Raw genomic sequence first — 24453 nt, 5'->3', positions numbered from 1 at the left:
TTAATAATATTGGGCATGAAATAATCTGAAGAGGAAAACGTATGTTATCGCGAGAAATGTTCAGCCTAAGTGAGACAACGAAGGCGGATATCCGGTCTCTTTTCCGTGGCCTCTCGTTGGGCAGTTTAGCAAAATGAAGGTACAAATTTTGACTTTAATATTTATCTTTATATTCTCACATTCTCTATAAAATAACCCGGTATGATTGAAGCCCTGAATCTGCATGTTCTATATGTGTACTCTGTTGTGTGAAACATGGCTCTATCACTTCGGATGTTTGTTGATTATACACGGAGCTAGCACGATCCATAGTGTTGAAAGGCAATGGAAATATGGCTGCCTAGTACTGCCAGAAAATGTGCACCTAAGAAGAAGTTTAAAATAAGTTATAACGTTTCTTTTACTAACGTGTTGTTTATGCCATGTGATTTATGTTCAATCTAGTTATCGAATCGTACTAGTTTGTTTCAATGGTTGTGTAAAGTGGCTACTACTTAGCTTAGCAGAGGTATCTGACTAACCTTACCGGCGGGACACTTTCCCCGGTGTTTCGCCAGGTCGACGTGGTTTTGAGGTTACGCATAATTTCTGTGAAGTTGGGCATCGTGTTTAAGGTTAAGGTTAGGTTTAAGCTTTTGTGACGTTAAAGGTTACGGACGTTTGCGTGTCTGATCCCATCCCAATTCAAGCACATTGAACATTCAGGTCCAGGATTTCCACATATCTGGCTTGCTTGTGTTGTGAATTGGTCAACATTTCAGAGTTCTACCAAGAAGCTATGCAGATCTGACCTGCTTGTATACATATACATATTGTAGTGGCTAATTTACACCATGAACTAGTCTAACTCGAGAGTTCTAGGGTCAAGTTTAATTCGTCACTACACATAACGGGGACATGTGAAGTCTGCATGTTTTACGCAAACGTTTTGCAGTGAAATAAATTGTTGGTCGATTTGTGTTTGTCCTACAGCTGAACATATCGTTCCCGGCCACTGGCTGTCAAAAACTGATAGAAGTGGACGATGAAAGGAAGCTGCGTACGTTTTATGAGAAGCGCATGGCCAGTGAGGTGTCTGCCGACCCCCTGGGTGATGAGTGGAAGGTAAGTCAAGTTCGAAATGAATAACCACATGAAACTAGTTTTTGTATGCATCATAATGCATGCATGACTTACATGTCGTACTGCACATTGTAAGCACACCAGCAGACCCTTTCACTGCCCTGTAGTTGTTAAGGGGGGATAGTGTGTTGCTATAGTAACTGTGGAGCTGCTTTACCAGATGCAACCTGACTTAACCATGTCTGAAGTTGAACTGCATTGCTCTCTCAATCACAAAATCTGAACTCCCAGCTTGGGAGACATTAAACCTAGCAAATGATAAAATACTAGTTGATAGTTCTGCAATGTCGGACACATAAATGCAGTACAGTAAATATTCATGTCATTATCTGCTCATGCAGGGCTATGTGGTGCGCATCAGTGGAGGCAACGACAAACAGGGCTTCCCAATGAAGCAGGGTGTGTTGACCCATGGCCGTGTGCGCCTGCTGCTCTACAAGGGCCACTCCTGCTACCGCCCCCGCAGGACTGGCGAGCGTAAGCGCAAGTCTGTCCGTGGTTGCATTGTCGACGCCAACCTCAGCGTTCTCAACTTGGTCATCGTCAAGAAAGGTAATTATTACTTTTAATCAAATGGAGCAGCAAAAATAAACGGACGATCTACAAGCATCACAATGCTGTGAGCTTAATGATTGGCCATTGCCTTTATTCTTTTTTGAAATTTGAAAACTTATGGACGTTTTTCAACATGGAAACAATTGACTGTATGGCACATCAGCATACCCTTTGACTGCCCTGGAAACAATTGACTGTATGGCACATCAGCAGACCCTTTGACTGCCCTGTAGTTATGAGGGGGGAAAGTGTGTTGCCAAAGTAACTGTAGAGCCTATTTCAGAAACGACCAGTTTCTTTACCATGGCTGATTGGAACTGTACTTGCTCTCTCAAAGACTTATATTTGCAAATAACCTAGTTATTTGCAGTTGACATGTGTCTGCAGTTACTCCATATGACTATTGACTAATCCTTTAAAACTATCATACATCGGTAGCTCACCGTTTTAAATATTTTTCATATTGGGGATGCTGCGATCTTGATTTTTCACTTCTGATCCGATATCGATATGGCAGCATCGATCAATACCGATACTGATCCGATGCAGCACATATTTAAGTATGCTGTGTATTGGTGCTGACTAGCTGCCTGCGACTAGCAAACACTGTTATGATCACGTGGCCTCTGCATGTTGCTACATGCTGAATCTGCTGTGTAGAAGTGCTGGAGTGGACTACTGGAATGGATTGCTTGGATCGGAGTGTTAGATCAGTCATTTTCGCTGCAGTACGATTCGATCTACGTTATTTGACTGATATCCGATCTTCAGTCAGATCGCAAGATAACTTTAAAGCCTTGTGCTGACTTGTCTGCCTCTCAGGCGAGAAGGAAATTCCAGGCCTGACTGACAGCACCGTGCCACGTCGCCTGGGTCCCAAGAGGGCCAGCAAGATCCGCAAGCTCTTCAACCTGTCTAAGGAGGACGATGTGAGACAGTATGTCGTTAGGAGACCAGTGACTAAAGAAGGTGAGATTTGATCGTTTTTTTTTAATGCATGACTTACATGTCAGGTATTGCACATTGTAAGCACACCAGCAGACCCTTTCACTGCCCTGTAGTTGTTAAGGGGGGATAGTGTGTTGCTATAGTAACTGTGGAGCTGCTTTACCAGATGCAACCTGACTTAACCATGTCTGAAGTTGAACTGCATTGCTCTCCCAATCACTTGTTAATCGTAGAGGGGGGAAATTGCTTCCTTAAATTAGTTTTAAAGTGATTCAAATTTGTTCATATTTAAACAAATTATAAGGAACACTATCAAAAATTCATTTGAAGCTATTGACAAGTTCTTTATGGCCACTGACGACTGTCTTTGTTCACTTCTTCCATTAGGCAAGAAGCCCAGAACCAAGGCTCCCAAGATCCAGAGGCTGGTGACACCTCGTGTGCTGCAACACAAGAGGCGCCGCATTGCCTTGAAGAGAAGGCGTACCCAGAAAAACAAGGAAGAGGCCTCCGAGTATGCCAAACTGCTGGCCAAGAGAATGAAGGTATGGGCTTATTCCACTGGAGTAGTGGTTGCTGTGCATTTAAAGTTATTTTGGCACACCAGCAGACCCTTTGACTGCCTTGTAGTCATTAAGGGGGGATAGTGTGTTGCTATAGTAACTGTGGAACTGCTCTACCAGATGCACCCTGACGTAATCATGTCTTGTTGAACTGCATTGTTCTCTCAATCCCTTTTACCTTAACATAGGAGGCAGGCATAACTGTCATACTTGGTCCCACTTTGGGTAACTTGAAACCTTTTTAATGAAGTTTGTTGGTGACAAATACTAAGGCTAGGTGATGTGTATGTTCTGATGGCATCCTGTCACGTGACTTTTAAACCACCCAAAACAGGGCAGCATGAAAATTTGTTAAGTCCATTTACGACTAACTCAATTTTATAGTAATGGATTACAGATATGGTAAACAGTATGGTAAATGCTCATTACTAATCTGATTCTGAACCAAAATACAATGTCTACTGTCTTTACAATTTATCATTTTGAACTGTAGACTAATTGAATACAATTTTACTATAGTGCCAAATAGTTGTCTGAGGAAGCATTTAGCAGCGGTGGTCGAGGAGTAAAGACGGCAAACATCCTGCTGTATTTGACCTGCACATTGTTTTTGTTTGTACTAACAGGAGGCCAAGGAGAAGCGGCAGGAACAAATTGCCAAGAGGCGCCGTCTTTCTTCCCTGAGGGCATCCACATCAAAATCTGAGTCCAGCCAGAAGTAAAAAAAAACAATGTGCAGAAAGAAATAAACGAATATGTTCTGAATGTTTGCCTCTCGATATATTTTATTCCACTGTAGACTGAGATGCTCAAACAAAGACTAGGCAGGCAGCAAGCTTAGTTTTACACTTAGTTGCATGTGGCTTTTTCCAGTTATCACTGCTGTATTAAAGCGCTTAACTCATGGCATTGTGATGTGAGCTTGTATTGGCGATAACTGATAACCCATTCACAAGTCAAGCTTATGGTTTACATTGAGTGTATGAGAGATTACTGAAGAATAAAAACAAAGTTAAAAAGAAACACTGAACATAATCCAATGGTAAGAGGGTAAATTAAATTTGATTGGTTGCAAGGTCTCATGGGATAGTGTATATGTAAGTTAAAGAACTCATCAGATCTTGAATTCTTGCTACATTTATGCCTCAATTGAACTGAAACGGGTCGATTATCCAGAATGTATAAATTATGGATAAGGGGTCAGGACATGGGACTTTTGGAGAGGGGTCCCAAATTGCATGCATAAAAGGTAAATTTATTCCGTTCCATGTGAAAGAAATCTCAAAGCTAAGGCTGACATTTCTTGGGTTCTCTATAACCAGTATTTGCTACAGAGTCTAGACAATTCATATAGCCTGCAGCTACTGGGATGCACATCCTGCAATTGACTTGTCTATGGATGTGATGTTAAAACACTCCAATTAAGTTTACATTAAAGGGATAGTTCAGATTTTTTTAACTTAAGTTGTATGAAATACTTGCCATTAATAGTGGTTGCAACTGTATTAATTGAGTGCCAGAGTCCTGTGGTGGGAGTTCTGCTCTGGTTTTAGTGAATATTAAGTAGTTCCGGTCATTTTGTGGGGGGCACTGGGGCCACGCAGTAAAGTAAATTTGTCCACAACGTAATTTGTATTGACTTTTTTTTAAATATTAGCATGACTTTCGTTGAACTTTGACCCCTCTATCACATGGAACTATTTTTTGGGCGTAGTGATATGGACAAACAGTTCTGTGTGATAGAGGGGTAAAAAAAAGAACGAAAGTTGCACTATTTTAGAAATGGGTCAACAATACGTTAGTTTTGTGGATTCGTTTATTTTTACTGCGTGGCCCCCCAGCACCCCCCACAAAATGACCGGAACTACTTAATATTTACTAAAACCAGAGCAGAACTCCCACCACGGGACTCGGGCAATCAATTAATACAGTTGCAACCACTATATTAATGGCAAGTATTTCATACAACTTAAGTTAAAAAAATCTGAACTAACACTTTAAAGCCTAGTTTGTGATGGTTACAAGGTTGGGCAGTGGGCATATCTGCAGTTCTAAACCAGTTGGCAAACTGAACGTTAAACCTTTAGCCAAATCACAGCCGACAAATTAAAGTACCCAGGCTAACCAGCGACTCTTAGCTGACTGATGGAAGATGCTTCCTTCAATGTGAATAAATACCGCCCCCATCTGGCAGAGTCAGGTAATCCACGTTTCCCCATGTAATCCTATGTTTTTGGATTTGTGAAAAGATTACACATCAGTCAAATGGAATGAATCACCTTTATTGAAAAATTGCATAGAATTTGTACTTAAACAATCCCCACCAAATAAGCTTAACATCAACACTAAAATAATTGCAAAACAATCCCCACCAAATAAGCTTAACATAAACACTAAAACTCACGACGTTTTGGCTTACACCCATTGTTAAAAATCTTGGGTATCTTAACTTTCCGGATTTGAGACCCGCTCATCTGCTGGGGAGCGCTGGTGCAAACTGGCTCCTCAAGCCCATTGATGGAAATGTGGATCAAGTAGGTAAAGGCGTTGTCGATGGAAACTTGGACAACAACAGGCAGGATTTGATCTGACAAAGGTGTGATAAGGTTGTACATCTGCGACACAAAGACTAGAACACCCACAGCATGTTGATGGAGGTGCTGGGGCAGACTCCAGGTCGAAGGCACTCCAGTCTGCAGCTTGTGGACTGGAACTGAAGACGTGGACTCACTACCCAAGACCTGTTGGGCAAGAACAAAGATCAAACCTTTTTTATACACCCCACTGAACCCAGAAGTGGGTTACTGTGTGCCAGCAGGACTAAATGTGTTCAGCATCAAGACAATGAAGATCCATCATATTTATTACAGCTTTGTGAATAGACTGAAATTGCAGTTTACAGTAAAACCCTCAGTGTTAATTCATCCAAAAGCAACCAAATTCACCGATACCAAATCACTCACAATAATGCCCCATACCTCCTCCTGTTGTCGCTTTAATTGAACATGATCCTTCCAGTCCAAAACCCCAAGCCAGTTGTCCTGCAATTAGTTCAATTAATACAACTTTACATCAACACAGCTCAAAAGGTGTCAGTTATACTATGAATTTGCTTTGTGTGAATGAACTTTCCCCACTGTCATTTTATTACCCTCAATGTGAGTCAATGCCATCTTCCCAAAGGAAGGAGGTTCCATGGGGTGCCCAGCAAAATGGGTATGAATGCCAGTTTAACCACTTTAATTAATTTGTGGGTCCTTGACTAAATTGTTTGAGAACCACTGATCTAGATAGCCAATCCAAATCCACTTTCAAGCAGGGCTCAACCAACACACACACACACCCCCCCCCCCCCCCCCCCCCCCCGACTATACAGACCTTTACTGTGTGTATCTTGGAGCCAACTAGGTGGTAGGTTCTTCTACATAGCTTGGTAGTGAGGGAGAACAGTCGCACAGAGAAGCTGGACCTGACCGTTTTCAGATCAAAGCCCTCCACAGTTTTGTCTTCTTCATCTTCTGCAGCAGCGACAGGTGGGCATAATTGAAGCGGCACACACACACACACTACAGTTAGAAATTGCATGTAGAAGACCATGACATGATCAATTGAACAATTTTTAAGAAATGAATACTTACCCATATCTGCACTGGTTGGGGGAAGTGCTCTTTCCACCAGGGCCTCAGACAGGCTCAGTGCAGAGTCCAGCTCCAGAGCAGCTGCAGTGATGGCTCTCTTAACTGGTGACTGCCTCCTAACAGCCGCCTTCCTGTTAGGAACTGGAACTTGTGCCTGCAATTCCTGCATCATCCCAACAGCCCAGGAGATGCCGTATTGTACACAGTCCACAGTTCCATTGCCTGCAATGCTCATCAAATCCTTGGCCTCATACATCATATTCTTGGCACCGGCAGTGAGCTGGGTGATATAGAATTATAGATAATGGTAAATTTAGCACAGAGATGGAACACAAATTAATTTCTTATTTTTTGTTTGAATGAAACAAATGAAGTTACCTGCTCTGTCGGCTTATGGACTACAGGGAAAGTATTCTCAAGCCAGTCAAGACCTATACATGCCAGATCGTTTGCCATGGAAACTGTAAGTATTTCAGGGAGGGTGAAACCATTAACAATCCTGGCAAATGTGAATTTGACTAATGACTTCGATTGATTGATTCATTAACAGTTTGCAGAATTTCAGTACATCTCAATACAAAAACTGTTAACTGTGAGTGGACGACGCCATAAAGCATTACACTTGTTTACAATAGGGCCCACCATTTTCAATTCATCAAAACATTTAGAGACGTACGAATATATAGCCTTCTATATAGCCAAAAACAGGAAATAATCATCATAGAAGAGGTAAAAGGGGAAAAAAAGAAAAAACATACAGTGATGGGGAAAAGGTGTGTGTGGGTGGGGGATTCAGATTTTACGGGGGCCAGTTTCGAATTGCAGCCGTCCATAGGTGCCATTTGAGAGCAGTTTTGAAGGAGTCGAGGGATTTGCATGTCTTAATGACAGTTGGTAGGGCATTCCACATTTTGGTGATATAGGAGCGAAATGAGTTTAGGGCTCCATCTTGTGCCACCCTTATCCCTAAACTTATTTGCCATTTTGAAAATCATTTTAAAATAGTTCAACTAGCCAATCTACATCTAAATGTTGTGAGCTTGTAGATCAGCTATTTGAACAATTTTAAAAGGTTTTTTTAAATAGTAAAAAATGGCAAATAAGTTTAGGGATAAGGGGTGGCACAACATATAGCCCTTAGTCCCTTGTTTGTGCCGAATCTGGGTTGCACATGGTTTGTTGAACTCCCTCTGGTGTTGTGGGTGTGGACTTTGTTGACTTGTTGATTAAGGAAGTATTTAGACAGGTACATGGGTATTATGATGGTGTAGCGAGATGCTGTACTGTCGTCAACCCTAAGCCATTTTAGCCTGTCAAATTGGGCAGGGGTGAGGTGGGTTCGGGGAGTAAGGCCAAGCAGTAGCCCCAGTTTGTTTTGGGAAGTCTGGAGCCTTGTTTTAAGGGCCTTAGAGGTGCATGCATAAATGGTAAATGGTGCATTTATATAGCGCCTTTATCCAAGGCGCTTTACAGAGATTGTGCATTACATTCACCCATTCACACACACATTCATACACCGATGGCAGTGGAAACCAACTAGCACCAACTAGCACATCGGGAGCAATTAGGGGTTCAGTGTCTTGCTCAAGGACACTTCGACAGTAACTCTGGGGGAGCCCGGGTTCAAACTGGCAACCTTACGGTTACCATCCAGGCACTCTACCCCTGAGCCACCGCCGCCCCCATGCATAGTTGAAGAAACCTTGTACGAGGGCTCCCATTAGGGTCTTCAAGGTGTTTTTGCTGACCAGTGAGTTGATCCTGTATAGGAATCTTGTACTTTGGTTGATTTAGGTTTAATGTGTGTTTAGTTCAATGTTTGTTACGTTATCTTGTCCCTAACAAACATTAAATGCCATTAACAATAAAGATAATTTAATGTTTGTTTTACACCGTTTGTTTCACATCACCATTATGTCACCTAATCATAGCAACATGAGTTAGACTTTAATATATTCGTGCCCCTCACTTCACACAAGTGTACATTTTATCACCAGAAACCTTCACCAATGCCCAATAACCCAATCAAGGCTCATTTAATTAAATGGGTATAGATAGCCTAGTAAAGCCTACACGTTTTAATTCTAGATTATGCCATAAAGGCATAAACTAAATGCTATATACCAGCCTATATTATATACCAGGCTATATACCATACATACGTTAGAACATAGATACGTTTTAGAATTATCTTGATATATTTCCAACCTGCTATGCTGCTGCATCTCATAGAATCTCTAAAATATGGTCACCATTATTAACAAAACGATAGCAAATGCTTACTTTGGGGCTCCAGTCTAATGACGACAGGCGAAACCATGTAAGTTATGGCCTTCATACCATTCTCCACCACTTCACAGACTTGGGGATGTCTGCCTTTGGTGTCGCCGTACAAAACTGAGAGCATCGTACATGCCGAGTGAACCATCGGTAGTTTGAGTAATTTAACCACCACATTCTTTGAGGAAAGAAGTCAGAGAAGAAACAAACATTCGACACCATGAGGAAATTATATAAAAAGTATATAAAAGAGTAAAATAGCCTGTTGTTGCAAGTCTTAATTGCATATAATCAGCCAGCCTTATTGTACTCACCTGGTTAGAGTTATTCGTCGTCATATTTCACTACACTGTTGAAAAACAATTGCACAATCTTAGATTATTGAATCTTAACTCTGAAAATAGGCTATACAAAATCCAACTTTAGAATGAATTCACAACACACTAATATCGCAAAGTTAATTTTGGACCAGGCTACTATATGGGCTGCTGGCCTGGACCAGGCTACTATATGGGCTGCTGGCCTGGGCTATGGCCATCCAGTTATCAAACACCTATAGGCTAGGCTACATTGCAAAGTTTAATTCAGGTGAATCCACCAGATTGTTACTCACATAGTTTACCTAACGCGTTTCAGAAAATGTTTCTCTTGTTATTCCCGCGGTCAACAACTAAATGACGGTCGGATATTACGTAAGCTAATATATAGGGCGGTGCCGGAAATATTGGATCAGCCTATAGCGGTCTGTGGTCAACACATTAATGCAGATGGAGATGTTTGCCCCAAGCTGCTGTGCGCGTTGTTTTGAGCTATTACAGGTGTTGTTGACTTGACACAGCATTTAGAATACAACTGACGGATCCAACCCACCAATCCTTTTCTCTTTTTGTTTGTCTATGGTTCAAATGTAGGCCTATAGCCTAATTTCAAGATCAAGGTCACGATCAAGGCTGAGCTCAAAATTGTATTCACTCATATCTCAGATGAAAATGGCACACTATTATTATTATTTAAAAAAAAATGCACCCACTGATCCATAGGCCATAGCCTATAGTCTAAGTATTTTATTGTTGAGTCAGTTATAATACACCCTTTTAAGAGACTATAGCCTACACCCTTTTAACCACTGATGCATTTGTATATTTGATGATTAGGCCTCTAATACTCTATGCCGATTATTAACAATTGTTGTCTAAATAAAAGTTAATTATAGTTTGATACTTCATCCACATATGTGCCTTTAGGCCTATATTATTTAATTGTTAGGCTACAACGAACGAACCAAATTAGGAGTTACATTTGTGTTTATCAACTCAGTCAGGTGTTTGGGCGCAAACCCCTAGGTGGCGGGGTACCCTTTATTCATAACGCCCAGTTCAGCTTTTGTAAGATGTAAAAACAAACAAACAAAATCTTTTAAGCGTTCGCGGCCCACCCATCTCTGACCACTCAACATCTGACCACTTAACATGACAACTGATAGTGTTCAGATGGGTGGGCGTGCATTTTCACAGCCTGTTTATTCTAACCAGTAAGTGTGTGTGTGTGTGTGTGTGTGTGTGTGTGTGTGTGTGTGTGTGTGTGTGTGTGTGTGTGTGTGTGTGTGTGTGCGTGTGCGTGTGCGTGCGTGCTTGTGCGTGTGTTTGTGCATGTGCATGTGCAGTGGATTATAAATAATGTATAGGTATGGAAGATCCAGAGTGGTTTATGTCTGCGCAGGTTCAAGCACGCACACACCAAAGAGGTCACTTGTCTGAGCTTCTCCAAGGACAGCAGTCATGGTTCTCAGTGCCTCCTTTGACCAGACCAGATCAGGTGGGATGTATAGTATACTGATCATACTGACATGCTTTCCATCATGGACAGTCCATGCGGTGTTGTGTGAAATCAGCCCTGAGCTATGTACACTATATGCAGATTTCGTTTCTCCCAGCAGGACATGAGTATTCCCACTATGGATGCACTGTTAAGATCCCATTCATTTAAAGATGCAATCTGTCACGTTCTTGTCTTTGTGCCCATGCAGGATTCTACCCTGGGCACGAAGTGTGAGCAGCAAATTATGTATATTTACAGTATATCTGTTGCGTTATACAGTCTATGGTTATAACAGGAGAACACGTTTTGGAATTGAGTTATTTACTTTAGAATCAATCAATCAATCAATCAATTAAAAAAGTAGAGTTGATGTAAAGAATGGAAAATAAAACGAGCACAGAAAGCTTGGAAATAGCAGCATGTTAAAATCTGTGCCATGTAATTTAAAATAAGTCTTAAATCAGGACAGCTTCAGCAGCCTGACAGTTGCTAGACAAAAACTCTGTCACAGTCTCTTGTTATTGCTCTTGCCAGGCCGAGGGTGTGGTAGACAGTGGTGTGCTGTGTCTGGGGTGATGTCTGTGATACTCTCAGCCTTCACCTTGCCTTGAGTTTCATACATCTTAAGAACCAGTAGGTGTCCTTACTACCCGACCTCGGGAACGAAAACCTCTAACTAGAAAAGTAGACCACCTCCAACAACTGTAGTTGTGTTAGTTATGTATGTATTAATGACTCCTTAACCCTTTTGGTTACATTTTGTACACACTGTAAGTTACACGTAATCTTTTATGGATAATATAATTCACTGTGTTATATTTTTGAAAACCTAAGTTTTTCTTTTTTTTTAAACATAACTAAAAAGGCAGAATACAGTATTGACAGAATTGATAAAACGCATAATGTATATTATGCCTTTGGAATCATCAATAAATGTATATTGTACGTCAAAAGGATATAATACAAGACAGAGAGCTTATTTACATTATGGATGCACTGTTAAGATCCCATTCATTTAAATATGCAATCTGTCACCTTCTTGTCTTTGTGCCCATGCAGGATTCTACCCTGGGCACAAAGTGTGAGCAGCAAATTATGTATATTTACTGTATATCTGTTGAGTTATAACAGGAGAACACGTTTTGGAAGTGAGTTATTTACTTTAGAATCAATCAATCAATCAATCAATCAATCAATCAACCAACTGTAGTTGTGTTAGTTATATGTATACATTAATGACTCCTTAACCCTTTTGGTTACATTTTGTACACCCTGTATGAATACACTGTACACCCTGTATGAATACACTGCTTCCTGATCTGTTACACCCACAGGTTCATGAGAAAGAAGTACCGTAATTGGCATCGATCACCACCCACACGAGAACCTTCTGGTCACATACAGTGAGGATGGACTCCTGAGGTTGTGGAAACCTTAGACTTCTGCACATATAATCGTCTTAGATTTGAATGTGTTTTCATTATTTTCTGTCATTAGAAATGAAAATGCATGACAGTGGTGAACTGTTATATTAAATATAACATCACTGAGGCACACAGTGTATACTGTAGATATTGGTTTGTAATACTTTTCTAACGGTAATATTGATTTACAGATAGTCTACAGTAATCCTAGCTATGATTCCTGCATTTCCCACCTAAATATCATACATACATACTGGTAATTATGTATGTTATTGTTGACTAGTAAAATAAATCATCTAAGTGGTACTCCAGTTACTTTCTGTATCCAACAGCAGATTTATATTAACGTTGTATGCACTTAACATGCTCACTACATTTGTTTGTTGAGATACTAATGTATTTTTATGAATTGGTGTAGTTGTGCATCTGTGGGGTTAGTATGCCTGCAAGGAATTGTCTACCAATATGTATTCTTTTTACAATCTAGTTTGTCTATTGTAAAATTGTGCTCTCATACTGTATCTTGTACATAACACTACAGTTCATGTCAATTGAAACAGTTAACATTGTCTTTATTTATTTCTAGGCCACATTGATGCATACAAAACCATAAGGAAAATGAAAAAACCTATTGAGCAAAATAAATCAATGTGAATCACTCAATTGTTATATTATGTAAAATAATAAATATCAGATGTACCATCTGTAGATGGTTAACAAGGTCTCACTCAAATGTCCACCCTGGTTCTCTTTCTTCAGCTACATTGTAGTTCCAATCTAGTGAAATATTGCATACAGTAGCAATTGTTTGGTAGTGTGGCTTTTGCCTGATATAGCCTGTTTTACTGACTGCGGGAATGTGTGTGTGGAAAAGGAAAACATTGCAATCTTGATCTACAGACTCAGGCTTTAATTATAAATTATGACCATATAATAAACAAGTAAATGATTGGTCCTAATATACATACATACTTAGTAAGACACTTTGCAATCTTTTTTCTTTTTTACATTAGAATGATGCTGACTTGCCCTGAAATCCTTTAACACTGTTTGCAAGAATAATTCTGAAAGTCCTCCCATTGAGAATTGTAGTTCACTTTTAAAATATCCTAGACAAAACTTTTAATTTAACAAATTAAACGGAACCACGTGCAGCTGTTGAGTTATGGAGGATATGCCGTTAAGATATTGATACGATCTTACGGTTTTAGCCTTTCAACCAAATTAACCAAGGTTAAGAAGCTACAGATTGGTTGTTTTGTGGCTCCCAAAAACACGTTGGCTGTAAAGTAATATAATTTACATTTGTTTGTAACAAGCATACTGTGATTTAATCATTTCTAGTCAACTGGGGCAAAATATGGCAAACGGCAAACATACCAGCACATGATGCAATCATGCACATCTTTAAACTGGAGAAGGAAACATTTCCAAGGCAGTAAGCAATCTGTAAAAACTTTGAAAATAGTGCCTTAATGAGAAACAAATAGCAAGGTTATGGCAAAGAATAGTAGATAAGCCTACCATAAATATTCAAATGTATGATTGTATTGTGGCTCTGAAAAAATTCACAGGTGGCAAACCCGCCATGTTTATTTAAATATCTTCCCACAAATCCGAATATTTCTCCAAGGTGAAAATGTTAAATAAAAGTAAATTACTTTGAACAAAATAAGTAGCTTGGAATGAATTAACCACGGTCAACACGTCTTTCCACATGTGCCATTATTTAGATATAGCCCTTAAAAAAAAGGGTATATTGTATGTTCAGTCACTCTGCACATAAAATACACCCAGCACTGAACACAGAATAATGAAAAGAGCCATTTGTCCTCATCTAGAGGTTTTCCAGCTCACTCAGGCAAACAGCTTATTATGGCATCATTTTAAAACGTAAATGGCTGAAACAGTGTTTGATTAGGCAAGAATGTAGGTCTAAAGCCCAAACCACAACAAACGGTTGCGTTCGGACAAAAGTGTTTTTAAAGGCAAACCACACCAATGCAACTCAATGAGTTGCATTGGTGTGGTTTACCTTAAACATTTCGTCCCAACGCAACCCTTTGGTGTGGTTTGGGCTTTACCCTCTGCAAGCCACAAAAGTCAGTGGTCCTTGAGCTAGTTGATGAAAGAACAAAAGAAAGAAATAAATCTAAAAAAGGGTTAACACAACATATTTCAATGAGTCCCATGAGTAAATTTAAATCACTGTGCAGTTACATTAACAGGATCCTTTCAGTCCACAAAAACGGTACAATAACTGTACAACACAAACAACCAGGTAGAACTTGCTTCAATCACAGCTCCATATAAGACCACAATATTAGAAATTAACATTTAATAAAATAATTAAAAGAAAGAAAAAAAAAGTGCACAAAACTGTCAAAAGGGTGCATTTCTTGATACAAAGATTGGGGCTCAAGGTTAGGAGGAAAAAAAAGGGGGCCTTTTAAGACGTCTGGCACTGGACACCACCAGCAGTGGCAAAGTCATCTTCTTCCATAGTGGTTGCGGTGGTGTGGTTGCGGTGGTGTTTTTTTCTCTTTTCAAAATCACAGTCCTCTAGTTCGGAATAGATGTAGAGGTCATCATCCATGCTCTCTGGCTGATCTGGCTCTATCTTTTCTGGAAGGTACCTCTCCAACTCTTTCAGCTTGTTCTTGGGGAGGAAATTGGCTTGTGGAAACGCCACCTGGAGTTAGAACCAAACATAAGTTACATAGGATCATTCATGGCACACATTATGAGTATTATGTCAACAGAACATTTTGTTTAGCGACAAAGAGATAATCAACCAGGTGCTCGATGGAGGTGCAAAAGAGTTTAAAAGTAGACTGGTGTTCAAAGATCAGTGGGACTGCAATACTGAGGAAAAGGCACACTCAAAAAGGTATAAAAATGAGTGCTCGGATCACTGCCTTTTCTTCAAAACATTTTGTACAGTATGTGCAAGGAAAAGCAGAAGAGTACAAGCCATACCTTAAATTCAATGATAAGACGTCCCTTCTCAAATGATCTGCGGAGCATGGGCATCCCTTCATCCGGGACACACTTCTTGTCTCCAGGCTTGATTAATTTCCCTTAAGGAAACACGATGGTTTCAGTTTCAACATACATTTATTCATTATTAAATAAAAGACTACAGGCCTATTACACCTAGATAATGACAACTGGGTATTATTGTTATATGTTGTGGATCTGAGATTATGAATTCACAAAATGTAGCATCGTGCACAATAAGGACCTGTGAAGGGAACTTCACCATGCACCTGTAGTCTCACCAAATCAATTTCGATAGTTCTATCTGCTTTGCCAAATGAAAAGAAAGTATTTATTTTCATTTGCCAAATAGTTCTCCCAAAATGAAATAACCTTTTTTCTAGGAATTACTCCCCCCATAGAGACTTCAATTCATGATTATATTTTTGTTTTTGTCGCTTTCCCAAGCCAATAATTTGATGACCAGCAGTGTTCCCCTCTGGAGACACAAAGAGCCTCCTTTGATCCCTATGGAGACACAAAGTCTCCTCAAATTATTAGATTAGGAATGAGACTACTACACCTGCCAATTTTCCAACTGTAAAAATATGATGAGTGTCAGCCATAAGATGGTCATCTCAAAAGGAAAATAACATAGAATAAAATGTATAAGGGGCAACACGACAGTCTGGTTTACCTGGATGTGATGTGATCAGGAGGGTTCTATTGTCCAGGGTGGGAACAGCCTTCTGGAAACCACACAAAGACTCAACCAGCTGCAATTCCATGGTCATGAACAGATTCTCTCCTTGCCTGGTGGCAACAAGACGTCCAGATTAAACAAGGGCAAAAACCGCCTGGTGCATTATGCAGGCTGCAAAATGCGAGTGACTATTTGGTACAGCATTGACCTTATATTATGCAGACTGTGGCCATCTTGCCATTAAGTTAATGGCAGGGTGGTAACTAGCCAACTTTGCCATCGACAGCCCATACATGCAAACAGAAAAGTCCTATCTGTATGTATTAAACGTCAAACTCACCAACATGGCAGCTGTATGAAAAGCTTGAATTATCTTCAAGCTTTTCACTTCATTGCACCGATACTAATGAACATACTACCTAGATTCTCATACCAATTCCAAATGATCCCCGATTCCCCATGTATCTTCCAAATTCATTCTTTATCCAGCTGGATCGTATGATTCATATGATCACTTTCATCAGGAACAAAGCTCCTTCTCTGATAAAAAAAAAAGGCCAGCCTTGAAAGATCGATGGCAAAGGGTGGGTTAGGTCTTCCTAACTTTCTACACTACCGTACTACTGGTCAGCCAACATTTCAAAATCGGTATAATGGACAGACCTTTGTCACAAATAGAGGACCACTTTGGTCAAACATGGAACTGCAATCTAGTTTCCAGTGATTCAAAGCTCAATCAAAATCTGGATTCGATTCAGCTAACACTTCAAGAGGTAAGAGACCACTAATTTGTTCCTGCCCTCGCACTTGGATCTGGCCTTCAAGGCATGGCACAGCTGTAGAGTGATATTCTGTGCGCCCTCATAGAGTGATATTCTGTGCACCCTCATCTGTGTTGATGAGGGTGCATTCAAATCCTTTGGGCTGTGGTTCAGGAATATAATATTCCAAGAAATCACTACTTTTGGTACCTGAGGTACAGTTTCATTATGGGGAATTTCCCACCTATATACCCCGAAGAAGGCAGTTGTCTGCCGAAACATACATTTATTTTATTCTCTGCATCCTATAATAAAGAATTCTGCACTTTGGCTATTAGTATGTGCAGCAACCTTTGTCTTTTTTAGACTATACCATTTAGATTATTATGCCGTGGACCAGCACCACTACAAGGACTGGTGTACGTAGCATCCTTCTGCACAGAACTTTCCCACCTACCCATACCCCCTGTAAATTGACCCTCCATAAATGGACCGATTTCAAAACTGTACAATCCCAAGAGAGGTGGGCCTTTCGGGCAAGCTGAGGAGTGCAATTACTTTTCGCATGTCTTAATTACAGCTGTAGGAGGCCCAGGACGTGTGTGGACACGTCTTTAGGTCCTTTTTAGTATAAAATGCGATCGCTAAAATCCATTTTTTGACAGCGGCCGTTGCTAGGCAGCGCCTTGCTCGTCCGTCCCGGAGCCGTTTTGCAGTGCACGCAGCCCTTCACTCCCTGGTTTACTGACCAACAATCTTCCTTATTGTCTCCACCAGGCCGAAGGCATGTGGGGAGAGTATGTTTTGCACTCCGTCCGTCCGTGTGTCCGTCCGTCCGTTATCAGCTAATCTCGGCCACCGTTAACCCGGTCGATGCCAAATTTTGCACACACACTCCCTGGATGCCAACGATGAACCTCTGGCCCAAACTTTCCAGAACGGCCTGTTATAGCGCCACCAGGAGGCCGCTTTGTGCAAAACAACTTTTTGCACAGTACACCTACAGATTTTGTCCAAACATCACGCAAATTGGTACACAGTCTCTCTACAGCCATTCAACGAAACCCGTCTTTCAGATTTCTCAGACTCCATCCTGATTGGTTAAGATTGGCTTCCAAAGTTCACAGGAGTGCTCAGTTTCAAACAAAATGCTGCAAATCATGAACACATCGCGTGATTTCCTTGAAATTGTGCACCCACATTCCCACTAGGCCGAGGACGAAATGCCACATGAACAATTTCAACTCAGCCTCAAGGTGGCGCTATAACTGGCCGAAAAGTGTTTTTACCTCTAACTGCACGAATCTGTGGATCACTTTGTATGCCAACTCCCTAGAGGCCAAGGAAAAACCTACGTCTGGAATTGTTCACATCTGCTCTTTATAGCGCCACCAGGAGGCCCACATATGTAAAACACATTTTCTATTATTACTCCTTCAGATTTTATCCAAATTTCACGCAAATCGGTACACATGATCTCCATAGTCATGTGATCAACACAGGTTTGTTTGATTTCTCATATTCCATCCTGATTGGCCACGATGGGCTCCTACAGTTTTCAGGAGTAGCAAATGGCCACAACTCGGCAGCGTCCGATTGCGATGAAACTGTGCACGCATATTCCCACTAGGCTGAGGAAGAATCCTGGTGGAGACCTGTGCCGATTGGCACTTTATTTACTCTGAATCTACGGTGCCGTCTGTGGTTTTGATCAGAACGCCAATGTTCTGTCCTAATTTCTGACTTAATCATGCATCTCATTTAGAATATTAAGAGAGATCAAGCTTATTAGCGTGAGGTAGTAATGGAAGATTTCACCTCCCGGTTTGTGGGGGGGGAAATGGAAGGCGGGGCTTTTCAGAGTAAAATCTGCTTCATGGCAAAAGTAGTGTTAAAGAACTGGAAGGCAGAAAACCCTCCTTCTGCAACCTAGTGGATTCAGGAAGTCTATGTTAAAGTTGGAGAGAATTAGAATTAGATATAATGTTCACTGGAGAGATTTTACAGAACTTGGGTCTACGTTTATCTCATATGTTGAAGACTTCACATTTCCCTAATGTGGGTGGTCAAAATGGAACAAAACTAAGTGAATATATAAAAAGCAAATTGCACGTGATTATTTTTATTTTATAAAAATATTATATTTTTAAGTGTTGGAGTTTGGAAGTGCTTGTTGGATCACTGAACGGCCCTGCGTAGTGTGTACCACTAGCACCCGTTTTGAATTTGAACATAAAGTAGGAGGCAGCAGGATGTTGCTTCACTGAAAGTGAGTGCTTCCAAACACCAACACATTTCTTAGCTCATAACATGTCTACGGTGGGTTTTCATGAAATAAACACTTTGCCGATAGAAAGAGGATAATTAAATTCATTCAGCGGCAATGTAAGTTTGATGTGGTTTGTTAATACAATCAGATAGGACTTTTCTGTTTGGATGTATGGGCTATCAATTGCTAGTTACTACCTTGCCGTTAACATAATGGCAAGATGGCCACGGTCTGCATAAGGTCAATTCAACGCAGCTGGGTACGTATTCACCTCGTCGTTACATGGCAACCACAGAATCACATGTCATATAGTTAACAGTTATTTGTGCTACTGCTAGTGCTACTACTGTACCATGTGTGCTACAACCATACTATACGTGACTAATCAGGTAAATTGGAAATCAATTATTTTTTTATTTAAAAGATACTTCCGGCCAGCATTTGAAGATGTTTGGTACTCACCTGGTGAAACATGAATGTTCTCTTTGGTCCAGGACAATGACAATATCACCAGGGTCCAGTCCTGGTTCTTGGTCTCCTTCACCATGGAAAACTATTTTCTGGCCATCTCTCATTCCTGTGCAAATTAAGTCAAATTAAGTCAATATGCCAAATATATTAGCCATTTACCATATTTAGAGACTACCTCTAATATGATGTAGTACTATGCAAACACGTGGTGTGTAAATTGTTTAAGCAGCACAAGATGCGCAAACATCCATTCCAACACCTTGTTCAATGGTGACCTCCAAGACTTTTTTCTGTCGGAAGATTTTGGCTCCACCACAGCCTTTACAGCGGTCCTTGTGGCTAATGCGCTGTCCTTGGCCCTGGCAGCTATGACACACAGTGCTCATCTGCTGAGCCATTCCTGGTGTAATCTGGTGCCAGCGAACCTGCACACCTGTACCTTGGCAGGGCATGCACATCTCTGCAGCTCCCTTTCGACTCCCTCGTCCTAACAAAGGAAAAAGAATCAGACCCGTCTGAAGTGAGTGGAGCAACAGCGCCCCCTGTTGGTACCCAAAACATACATAGGGACACAGCCAGGGACAGACAAAGCTGGGCATTGGAGTGGCTGCACCACTCAAAAATAAATGTTGGTGGATTTTCAGAGCATGTTTATTTTAATAATCAACCGATGATGTGGTTACTGCTTGGATCAATGGAACTTCATAATATATTAAAGAATATTGGTCCTTCTCTTGCAGACAAAATAGTAAAGTCAGAACAGTTGTATACACAAAAGAGCAATCGCAGCTGATTGTGAAGAACAAGCGTACAAAAGGAAAACATTAACCAATATTTATTTCATGTGTGTCAACATTCAAGTAGAACTTTAGCACAGTAAAATAACGGGTCACAGTCTGACAGTAGTTTTAAGGTGCATTCACACCTGACAAATCATGTGATGACACTTTTTTTTCCAGGAACATGCCACTGCTTCAGTCATGTTATGAATGAGGAGTGTGCTTTGGCTTGTGTAGATGGACAAGAGGCTGCCATGGCCATGCATGCCAACTTTTTTACAATCGATTGTGCATCAATTATTCAAGGTTTGATTATTTATTCGACAGCCCTACAAAGAACATTACATTTCCACATGATAACAACATTGTATAGGACAGTGAGTGGTTCTCAAACTTTTTCATGTCAAGGACCTCAAATTGACATGCATTAGGCCGCCGACCCCCATTTGAAAGTATTTAGTGCCAGGAACCCCCATAAGGTTGTTGTTGGATTAGATTTAGTACGGAATTAGAATTTAGAACCGTCTACAACAGGGTTCCCCAATACATTTTCCTCAAGGGCCATATTTTGACTACGGTACCAGGCTGGGGGCCGAGTCGGCACGTGCAAGGTCGAGGTCTTGTCCTGAAATTAATGATCAGGGCAAGACCCCATTTGAAAAGGACCCCCAGTTTGACATGCAGAGGCTACTGACCCCCATTAAATGCCATTTATAGCTTGGACCCCCCCCCCCAAACAAAATCTTCTGCGGGCCGCTAATTGGGGAACCCTGGTCTACACAGTCGGTTGAGGAGACAACAGTGCAGTGTGAAACCTATGAGGGGAAAATCATTTTCTCATTGGGCAAACTTCTAGCCAGTGAAATTATAGTGAAATCAAACAGTTCCTCATTTTACTGGGCAGTATACAGCCAGTGGAACCCCCTCAAGGATTCCTGCATCCCACTTTGAGAACCACTGGTATAGTATATGACTTACCGTCACATTTTTCACAAAGTGCATTCTTCTGAAGAGAAAGTTTTCTTTTAGCTCCATTATAAAGATCTTCCAACGACACTGTAAGCTGATGAACAATATTCTTTCCTGGAATTGGAGAAGAACATTTAATTTCAATTCTACAGAAGACAATTCAAGGAAATATGCTAAAACAATGCAAACAATCTCAGGATAGGGTTTACATCTCAAACACACGATCAACATCAACGCTTTGTACCTTTTAGATTAAATCCACACACACACACACACACACACACACACACACACACACACACACACACACACACACACACACACACACACACTTTAGTATACCTCTTAGCTTGGCTCTTTGGCCACCTCCTCCAAAAAACATGTCAAAGATGTCCATGGGTGATGCAAAACTCCCACCACCACCAGCACCTCCACCTCCACCAGTTCCACCTTCCTTTATTGCCTTCTCGCCTCCTCTGTCATACACTTTTCTCTTCTGCGCGTCGGACAATACCTCATATGCTTGAGATATCTGCTTGAACTGCACAGAAATAAATAAAGACATATTTGTGTTCACAAAATATGCCTCATGGAAAAAATGCAATGGCAACATCTAGTCTCTCAGAAAGAATATATACCATGACGACCTTATGTGTAACAAAATGTTAAAAATAAAAACATTCATGAATAGTACTGTACACTTAGTTTGCACTCTTGCAGGTGTACAATTTATATTCCATTCTAAATGCATTTTCAAGAATTCTTCAAAATAGACAGCAAAGTATTCAGAGTTTTGAGTAGAGCATACATATACTGCACAAATGTCAACTTATGGTAATAAACAACAAATTACCCTCTCCCCCTCTGTAGGATTCTTGTCAGGGTGGTATTTCAAGGCCAGTTTTCGATAGGACTTTTTCAGCTCATCTGGTGTGGCACTGGGCTTCACACCCAACACATCATAAAATCCTGTTTCCTTAACCATGATTTTCTTAGAGGATTAACCTGAGAAAGTAAATAAAAACCATTTCAACAGACAAGATGGCAGGAAACAAAGTTAGGCTATAAAGTGAACACATTCCAGCACACGATACAATTGTCAATGTTCATTTAACTAAATGGAACCAAATGTACAATATTTTTGTACACATTTTCGATTGATTGTTAACTGTTAAGTTTAATTGAATAATTTCTTAACAGCGATTAACTATTAACATCCCTAATGGCAGCATTTGTGATTTCTGTTCTCAATTTCCCATATTAAAATGGTAAAAGTCTTAATATTTGTCATACAGCTCTTCTTCATTTTCACCATGTGAATCGAGTCATTCAATGAACTCAATGAAAACTGTTATGACAGACTTGAAGAGGGAGACAAATAGAAGCGATGACAGGACCATTCAGTTCCATTTACAGAGTTAAATTAACACAGGATTATTTTAATCACGAACCCCTTCCCTCCCACAGCTACTTCTAGTCTTTTTTAAATATGTATGTGTTTTGGAATCACATCACGTCTACCTCCAGTAACAATATGTATAGCCTGTCTGTTTCAGGTGTTAGTTCAGGTGAGGATCATTCCCTGAAGAAGACCTCCTAGGTCGTTGGATTCTTGTCAATAAATATACAGCAAAACAAAACTACTGGCCAGGCTACTACCACCTCACCCTGTCCCCTGCCCATTTTGACAGGCTGGAATGGGTTGACACGACAGTACAGCATCTTGCAAGTTGCAATGGGTCTGGTCCACAAGATTATCTACACCACCAAGATACCTATATGTACCCGTCTAAATACTTCCTGTATAATGTCAACGAAGTTCACACCCACAACACGACTAAATTGTTAATAAATACTTTGCCATAGTAGTTAACTCGCGTTAACTACTATGGCAAAGTAGCCTTGGATCAAGACTATAGTATCAATACTTTCAAGACTATCATATTTGATAGTCTGACTTTTACCAAGAAAAGCTCAGACTCGATCAAAATACATATACGACTGTCTTCGTTCTAAGGTAGCCATGGTTCACATGACGCTCGTCATGGCTTGTTTTACGCGATCGCTATATTTACATTGTAAACGTGTACACAAACATTCAGAATCCAAATATAAAGTACTCGGCACATGTGCCACGGGTATTAGACATTTGCTGGTAGTGATTAGCATTGCTGCATCCCGCGTTGTTTAATAAAAAGCATTTTTATCCGACCTGTTTTTTGCCATTGGCTTTCAACTACGCGCCCCTATCGGTCGGGAGGAGTGTGGCACTCGGTGTGTTCGATATAGGCACGATGACCGCCCTGCCAATACAAACTAATAGGCGAGTGCGCTTCCGGTGTGCAACTGTGTATTTCACAAACGAACCCCTTTTGAGAAAAGTAGCCGGGGCGCTCGGATAAAAATGCTTTTTATTAAACAACGCGGGATGCAGCAAGGCTAATCGCTGTACCAACAAATTTCTAACACCTGTGGTGCATGTGGCGAGGACTTTATATTTGAAATCGGAATGTTTATATACACGTTTGGACTGTAAATGTAGCGATTGCGTAAAACAGGCTGCAATTGCGCCATGACTATCTTGACAGTCATGTTTCAGGGCTAGTTCTAAGGCTAAAGGCAAAGAAACCTCTGTATAATAATCCCCTGCGCAGATGTAGACTGGACTAGCATACGTTATTAGTTCGAAACTGTCTGTCATGCTAAGAAAACAATAATGTCGATGCCACAACTGGCACAACAGAATTGTGGTAACGTTATAGCTGCAATAGCCGTTTTTAGAATACGGCAGAAAAATCTTCAACTATGTGTTCTATGGACACTTCTAACAGAGCTGGAAAACAGTAAATAATAAGTAAACATCACCGAAGACTGTTAGCATAACATGCTGCAATGGTACTGTTGGCGCTAAGCTAGGCAACTATAGCGCGCCATTCACCAGGCCTAGTTTGGGGCTAACCAAGTTGAACCCTCAAGTAAACCAACATCATACTATGTACATAATATAGCTACAAATAGGTGTCGGTAGATTAATACCTGTTGAAATAAAGTATTTCAATTTGGAGAAGTTGAGAGAAAGGGTCACCAGTTCACTCACAGATCACAGATGTATGTTGATGTTCTTCACCCTCTGTGTCTCTCTCCAGACTAGAGTCTCAACCTTCGAACTCGGCC

General features: G+C 40.7%; 2 protein-coding genes across 5 annotated transcripts; one reads left to right on the top strand and one right to left on the bottom strand.

Moving 5' to 3' along the window:
- The first annotated feature begins 17 nt into the window (after positions 1 to 17).
- Positions 18 to 3953, top strand: LOC310858466 (small ribosomal subunit protein eS6). Its single transcript, XM_083764587.1, has 6 exons — positions 18 to 139; positions 973 to 1104; positions 1464 to 1674; positions 2500 to 2646; positions 3013 to 3170; positions 3815 to 3953. The coding sequence occupies exons 1-6, from the start codon at positions 134 to 136 to the stop codon at positions 3908 to 3910; spliced, it is 750 nt and encodes a 249-aa protein (XP_083620713.1). The 5' UTR covers positions 18 to 133; the 3' UTR covers positions 3911 to 3953.
- A 10445-nt stretch (positions 3954 to 14398) lies between these two features.
- On the bottom strand, positions 14399 to 24453 carry dnaja1 (DnaJ heat shock protein family (Hsp40) member A1). 4 transcript variants are annotated; one of them, XM_083764571.1, is made up of 9 exons: positions 24377 to 24453; positions 22133 to 22284; positions 21622 to 21820; positions 21289 to 21393; positions 19791 to 20018; positions 19523 to 19637; positions 16025 to 16140; positions 15328 to 15428; positions 14399 to 15040 (listed from the first exon to the last, which is right to left on the bottom strand). In XM_083764571.1, the coding sequence occupies exons 2-9, from the start codon at positions 22262 to 22264 to the stop codon at positions 14798 to 14800; spliced, it is 1239 nt and encodes a 412-aa protein (XP_083620697.1). In that variant the 5' UTR covers positions 22265 to 22284; positions 24377 to 24453; the 3' UTR covers positions 14399 to 14797. The 4 variants fall into 4 exon arrangements, with proteins under 4 accessions (XP_083620697.1, XP_083620695.1, XP_083620696.1 ...); XM_083764569.1 differs by having other exon boundaries at positions 22133 to 22270; positions 24377 to 24451; XM_083764570.1 differs by having other exon boundaries at positions 24316 to 24432.

The sequence above is a fragment of the Protomyctophum parallelum genome (genome assembly GCF_964188405.1).
Source record: "Protomyctophum parallelum genome assembly, chromosome: 5".
In the NCBI taxonomy this organism is placed as follows: Eukaryota; Metazoa; Chordata; class Actinopteri; order Myctophiformes; family Myctophidae; genus Protomyctophum; species Protomyctophum parallelum.
This window is presented reverse-complemented; position numbering and strand designations above follow the sequence as displayed.